The sequence below is a fragment of the Solanum stenotomum genome, chromosome 2, assembly GCF_019186545.1.
Source record: "Solanum stenotomum isolate F172 chromosome 2, ASM1918654v1, whole genome shotgun sequence".
Classification (NCBI taxonomy): domain Eukaryota; kingdom Viridiplantae; phylum Streptophyta; class Magnoliopsida; order Solanales; family Solanaceae; genus Solanum; species Solanum stenotomum.
In genome coordinates, this window is record NC_064283.1 from 70369863 (window position 1) to 70377303 (window position 7441).

The window sequence follows — 7441 nt, forward strand, 5'->3', positions numbered from 1 at the left end:
AACGATGAAAAGGGCCAAGGGGTCATTTGTTCTGTAGATAAAATTATGTAAGGATTATAATGTAGAAATTGTAATATTGAATTTATAATCCCTGGATTATAAAGTGATACGATATACTTTTTTTTATGATTATTTGGTTTAATAGATTGACAATAAAATTTATAATTCAAATATACCATTTATTAGAGGCTTTACGATGCATCCTTATTTGTTAACTACATATTTATCAAGAGAAATAAGAAATTGTATTGAAAAAACACCGAATACAATTCCTTGTCTAATCAAATCTTGAATAGTTAGAACTTAAAAATATTTTATCTCTATTATATTTTTTTTATGATAAATACATATTGATGGTCAAGGCTTGATAACAGAATTTCATTAAGTTGATATTTGACTTGAATTTCACATTTAGGTTTGTCAATTTCTATTCAACATTGTTGTATTAATTGTCAACATCCTAATTATATTATCAAATGACTTTTTTATCTTCTTAAGCAAGAAGATGACATGATAATAATGAAAATAATTAAAGGGTTGTATGATTTAAAGATAAAGTAATATAAAAATTATAATTATAAGAAAACAGTATTGTGATTAATAATCCCTAAATTATGAAGTCCATATAATATTTTTGACGAATATTTTGTTTCATTCAATTAAAAATAAAATATACATGACATAATAAAATAACATGTATTTGGTTATAGATGGTATGAAGTATTTCTTTTAAAATAATTTAGAATTATCCTTGTTTTTAAAGTAAGAAGTAAAAAAAAAAGAAATAAGTAATCACTAATCATGAGTATTTTGGTCTTTTAGGTATTCGCTTAATCAAATCATTTCAAAAAATTATTTTTAGAAAGTAATTATTTATGTTTGACTATTTAATTTTAAAAAATATATATTTTTCAATACATATTTTATGATCATAAATTAAAGACATACTAAATATTCAATATACTCTTTATTTTTATTATCTTAAAAATATCATATAAAAAGTTAAAATAAAAAAATATTTTTTTTTTGGAAAAAATAAAAAGAAAACAAAATCTCCCTTATCCTATTTGTGTCTGTCTTTTTATCAAGTACAAAGATGCTACAAAATTGTCAGTAGCCAGACACAGCTCCCCCACCCCCACCCCCACCCACCAGTGACACCAAATTCATCAAAAGTTTCAGCAAAAACTCAAATACGTCAGCTAAATCAACACTTATCGATGAGGTGATTATAGTGATAATCAAGATTCAGTTTTTGTTGAGCAAAAAGGAGAAGAAAGATTGAATTTTTATCCATATTGAACATTCAAGAAAAATGGCAACTGAGCCACCAAATATGATTTCTTCCGACCCCACAACTCCACTTCTTCACCGGCGACTCGAAAACGGCGGCAGAGGGGGTCGTCAGTCATCACTTGCTGTGCTTCTTGGGCGGGTCACCGGAAGGCGCGGCGGCGGCGGTGGCGGGGGCGCGTCGTTGTTGGTGAGGGAGACGGCGGCGCGTGAGCTGGATGAGCGAAGAGCTGATTGGGGTTATTCGAAGCCGGTGGTGGCGTTGGATATGATGTGGAATTTGGGGTTTGTGATTGTGTCTGTTGTGATTTTGTCATGTGCGGTGGATGAGTCGCCGAATGTTCCCATTAGGGTTTGGATTTGTGGGTATGCTTTGCAGTGTGTGGTGCATGTGGTGCTTGTGTGGTTGGAATATAGGAGGAGGAGTTTGCAAGGAGGAACTGATGTAGAGGGAAATGATGGTGAGGGTGGTGAAGAGAGGAATGGGGTTTTGGGTATTGGTGATCAGTCAAGGTAAGGTCCATTTCTTGTTCAATAAATTTCAGATTTTTTCATTTGTGTAGCATGATGTTGGTGGTATTACTAATAGTTACAAATAAAACAACAACAAACTCAGTGTAATTCCACAAGTGGGGTCGAGAGAGTCTAGGGAGGGTAAGATGTATGGAGCCTTACCCCCTACCAGCAATGTGAACTAGCTCACACGTGAGGAGTTAGTTTCACTTCTAATACAATAAACCAAGTGTTGTCTCACAAGTAGGCTCTAGGGAGTCTAGGGAGGATAAGATGTATGCAGCCTTACCCCTACCTTTATGAGGTAGAGTGATTGTTTTTGATTGACCCTTGCTAACTCCCCTCCTTTATCTGAGCTTGGGACTAGCAATGTGAACGAGCTCACATAGGTGGAGTTAGTTTCACTTCTAATATAGCTCAGTTAAATTACGTTTAAGCTCGTCGGTTGTGAGACGGTACTATGTTTGGAAGGCGTTAAAAGGGACTATATAGACCTAAAATCACATGAGGGGAGGTTGTCTGAAAAGAACTAAAATCTCTTGAAATTCATGTGAACTTATGAACATAATGGATTGGTATAAGTGATTTTAAATAGTTGGTATAAAGGAGATATTGGTATAATGTATAAAACATGAAATGATGAAGGAAGTGGTGGATTCTCTATTCTTCTTAAGTGATATTGTTGGGATCAAATGAATATTGTACTTTCATGGAATGCACGTGCTTAAGGCCTTTTCCGCCAATCTTCTAAGTATCTTTAGCCTCAAAATGGCTAATGGTGACAACCAAACTAGCATGTGATAAAGTTAGCAAAATGCTCAGCAACTCCTTAAAGTACTTTACAAAATTTTGTAATTTCAAAACTAGACGACGGCATGCATTTAAATATGAAACACAACTCCATCTCTTGCTTAGGCTCCAATAACCATTGAAATCTTCATCTTCTCTTCTGATCACTCATATGATCTTCTCCTTCTCTTAAACGAACTATTTGAACTTTAGTTGATGAGTTTACAGAAAAAACCTGATGCCAGTGCTCTCTGTAAGAGGCTACTATCCCCCCCGCGAATATTTTGTAATCCATTTGAAGACTTGCATGTTTACTGTCTCTAATTTTTCTATCATAGTACTTGAGATGTACTTGATAAATTTGCTTTGTATGTAGTATTTATGTACATAACAAGCACTAAAGTTGAACCATAGGAAAAGTTTTGATTGATCAAATGAAGTATGGTAATTGATTGTGTTTTAGAAGCTGAAATCTTGATAATTGCTATATACTTCAAAGACAGGAACAAGTTTGCTTAATAGAATGGCCAGACGGAATATTTTAAAGCTAAATGTTTCACATTGATTCAAAGGCAATTAACTTCCATAAGACTTTGTATGAGAGGGACTTATGGTTAGATTGTGAGAGGGCATTGATTAGTGATTTCCTCTGCCTGCCGTAGTGTACTCGTAGGCCTCACCAACTGCTATCTATTGGAACACATGCACACTTTTTATAGTCAACCTAGTAAATGGAACTTAATGAGATAATATCTACTAGATTTCATGGATTTTGTTTGATTCATGTAGTCATTGAAAGATCCGTATATCAGAGAAGGATAATATCTTCCAAGAAAAGGAGCAACAGAGAGCCCAAACTTATGGGAAGATTTTATAGATTTCTTTTATAGGTCAAGGAGATGAAAAATTTACTGAGAATAATGTATCTTTGCTCTGTTATTGTTGAGAGTTCACGGTAGTATCATATCAGTGATTCTTACCTTTTGGATTAAGTTAATCTAAGTAAAAGTAGTTTCTGCAGGTCTTCATTTCATTCCATGCTGCAAAGCAATTGTTCGTATCTTCTGCATATGACCTTTTGATATTCAATGAATAAGATACACACACCTACATATAAACTGTAGAGCATATACAAATACGATATGTATGTATAAGAAGCTTTTATGTATTTCATTTGACAGGCAATTTATATAACCCGCCATCAGTCTCCCATCTTAGAGATGTGTTTGTTGGTTTGGGGGTTTGTTGGGGGAGGGGGGGGGGGGGGGCTGCCAAAGAAGCAGATGAAACTTTAAGTGACCTTTTTGTGCTAAGTAAATTTTAAATTTTCTTTCTCATTAAAAAGACATGTGACAGTTGAGTAGCAAATCAGGGCTTGACACTTTAAAGATATACTATTTTCTGGAATTCAATCAATATAACATATTTTCAGACGCTTATTCTAAGAAGAAACTGTCACTCAATTTGATTAGTTGTAGGTTTTTGTACTGGTAGAGGTATATGAAATTGATTCTTAAAATATGCTTACAAAGTTAATCTGATTGCTCAAATTGTCACATCTTTGTCGACTACAAAGCCCTTTTTTTTGGATAACCTTGGTGTCCGGGCCAGCTTGTCCACACCTCGACTAATTCGACGGGATACATGCCACCTCTCAGGTAACTCTATCCACCAAGGCTAGGACAGATGTGAAGAAATCACCTAGTGTTTTTGTCTCTATTGGGATTTGAACCTGAGATCTCATGGTTTTCAACCTACTGCATTGACCACTAGGCCACACTTCTTGGAACTAGAAAGTACAACACAAATTATTGCTGTTTCAGAAGTATAATGTTATCTTCATTCTAGAATGTTCCGAATACAAAACGAATGAGGTTTAATAGGGGAAGTTCTATGACATCTTATTGTGAAATCTTTCCATGAATTTTACTTTTAAAGGCATTCAAACTATTCTTTTGCAGATATTCCAACTTGTACTCATTGGTGTATCCAAATTCAATTTTATTGATCTGTGTGCATGAGATATGATATACACCTGATCCACCTATTCATAACTTATGCTTTACAGCAAACACAACCTTGTAGGTTTCTGATCCATCTTTTACAGTATGATTGATGATGATCTGCTATACGCCTATACCTAGTAGTATATTATTACTGAGTTACAATTGATATTTATTACTCTGCAAGATGAAACTACTGCTTAAAGAAGCATGGAAATTATATGTCATTCAACTTGGCTATGTTATTAGCACCTTTTAATCCTCTGGAAATAGATACATGTATTCTCATTATTTGACTGACAGTTTTAAATGTCTTTTGAGCATCGAAAATGATATGTATTCTTTTTTCTTGGTTAATGCTTGCTGCTATAGAGGTGGCAAATTTAATTTATTGACTCCTTTCCATTTTGGACATTGCAGTTTTGCTAAACGATGTGAATATATGAATACAATGGGGTCACTTCTTTGGTGGATAGTTGGCTTTTACTGGATAGTCTCTGGTGGTGAAATTCTTTTACAGAATGCTCCACATTTATACTGGTATGTCAAGATCTACTATCACTTCAAGCCTTTATTTCTAGGGCGGAATCGTAAATGTGGAAAAACTTTTTAAAATTGAATTAGTCTTGCATTATAAAACTTTTATGTTTTGTTGATGGTTCTCTATGAGACTTGTATTTTGTTATCTCTACTATTTTCAAGTTGTGATCGCAAAAATGGCAATCCCCTTTAGAAATTCCCCCTATATTTGTAGGCGTAGTCATTTTGGGACAGCTCAAAAATGTAAAATAGGTCATTGCAATGATGGCATAACTTGTTACATATAGGCTCTAATTGAGTTTTTCTTAATTTCAATTCCTTTACACATACTAATAGTACTTGCACAGCTCAAATTAGTTCCTTTAAACATACTAGTAATACTTGCACAGCTCAAATCAATTCCATTAAACATACTAGTAGTACTTGCATAGCTCAAATAGACAGCGGTTTCAAATCTTTGTGATATATTTGTCTAAATGCAACTCTGATCTTTTCACGTTTAAGGAATTGGTAGTTGTGGAAAAGATGTTACTGTATCAGTTCATGAATTTGCCTTTTTCATAATTGTTGTTAATAACAATATAAAAGGACCAGAGACTGAAAAGTCGAATTCTTTTTTTTATCTAGTTATCTAGAGTTTTTAGATGTGCCCTAAAAGATTTAATTACTACATCTGTTTGGTTCAGCTGCCTGATTCATGTTTAGGTCGCGGTCTACCTGAATTCTGCTTAGATCTACCATCTCACTACAGCATATAAGTTGTCATCTCAAGAGAAGTCGTGGATGATTATTATCTTCTCTCTCTCTCTCTAAAATGTATCTGCTTGATGAATTGTTTTTGTTGTTTCCTTTTTCTTTTTAAAATGTTTGTGATCATCAGACAGTCATCTTTGATCACTGATGTAAAGTGATGCAGGTTGGCAGTTGTATTTCTGGCATTCGATGTATTCTTTGCCATCTTTTGTGTTGCTTTGGCATGTCTGATAGGAGTTGCTCTCTGTTGCTGCTTGCCTTGCATAATTGCAGTACTCTATGCAGTGGGTCAGGTAATAGACAGAAACTATAAATAATTACAGGCCAGCTACTTGATATGTTTCTGGCATGATCTTTTACCTGTAATATATAGGAAGGTGCATCCGAGGAAGATCTCAGAGTTCTCCCCAAGTATAGATTCCATATTTGCAAGAATGAGGAGAAACCAAGGGTAGGAGCTGGTAGGATGGTACCAATTGAGACAAGCAGCGGATACCTGGCCACTGAGCGTATTCTTTTACCTGAAGATGCAGTAAGTTAATCTTTGCGTGTCTAAAAAATGCTTAAAGCCAATTATCATTTTTTTGAGACAAGCAGCGGATACCTGGCCACTGAGCGTATTCTTTTACCTGAAGATGCAGTAAGTTAATTTTTGCGTGTCTAAAAAATGCTTAAAGCCAATTATCATTTTCTTTCTCCTTTATTTTGATCCCACTAGTCTGTCTATATTGGAATAGAGCTGTTTCATCTTATGCATATTCCACAACCTTACTTTGGTGTTAACATTTAAGCTCTACGGGGACTGCAATGGTGCTAAGTGAACTTCATTTATTCACTGTTGCAGTTAGAATCTGCATTATGTGACACATGCTGTATAGTCATAGACTTGGTAGTATTTCTGAATTATTATTTGTGATAAAATAGTTACCAATATCTCAACTTTTGTTTGCTAGGAATGTTGTATATGTCTTACCTCGTACGAGGATGGAGCAGAACTCCATGCTCTCCCCTGTAATCATCATTTCCACTCCACCTGCATCGTGAAATGGCTTAAGATGAACGCTACATGTCCACTATGCAAGTACAACATCCTGAAGGGGAATGATCAGGTTTAAAGCAGAGGAGAATGAAAAGCATTGTACATTGTTTCGGGTTATTAAAGCCACTTATGGAAGCTTGAAACACTACTCGCCGTATCCATATCAGAACAGAAATCTGCTTTCCAACTAGTTGAGCTTCCTCTCATGTTCGCTTAGCATATTGAGATCTTCTCTGTAGTGAATTGTCTTCTGTTATAGAAAAAATGTAGCACCCCGCGAAAAATTAAAAATGAAGAAGGGTTTGTCCTTCCCCCAGCTCATGTAAATTATCTTTGGTTCCCATTGCTTTCCAATAGGTATACAGGATCCAACTCTTGTAAGTATATGCTATTTTCTTGTGTGTTGTTTTATGTCCAGTTTTTCTTGTGCTCCTTGTTTCTTTTTTCAGATGAACCTTTCTCTATGAAAACAGTAAAGTGGGTGATAGTTTGATATCTAAGTTTTACTCCA

The 7441-nt window shown here is 34.9% G+C and overlaps 1 protein-coding gene across 1 annotated transcript; it reads left to right on the top strand.

Moving 5' to 3' along the window:
• Positions 1–1116: 1116 nt before the first annotated feature.
• Positions 1117–7365, top strand: LOC125857201 (E3 ubiquitin protein ligase RIE1). The gene is made up of 5 exons (XM_049536891.1): positions 1117–1806; positions 5019–5138; positions 6055–6184; positions 6265–6423; positions 6845–7365. Exons 1-5 carry the CDS (start codon positions 1316–1318, stop codon positions 7004–7006), a joined length of 1062 nt encoding a protein of 353 aa, XP_049392848.1. The 5' UTR covers positions 1117–1315; the 3' UTR covers positions 7007–7365.
• The last annotated feature ends 76 nt before the right edge of the window (positions 7366–7441 follow it).

What these genes read in the sequence shown, in the direction of transcription:
- LOC125857201 (XM_049536891.1), top strand. Translation starts at nt 1,316, where the DNA reads ATGGCAACTGAGCCACCAAATATGATTTCTTCCGACCCCACAACTCCA. An exon ending in GGTATTGGTGATCAGTCAAG is followed by an intron (nt 1,807 to 5,018) that starts GTAAGGTCCATT and finishes TGGACATTGCAG; the next exon opens with TTTTGCTAAACGATGTGAAT. An exon ending in AATGCTCCACATTTATACTG is followed by an intron (nt 5,139 to 6,054) that starts GTATGTCAAGAT and finishes AAAGTGATGCAG; the next exon opens with GTTGGCAGTTGTATTTCTGG.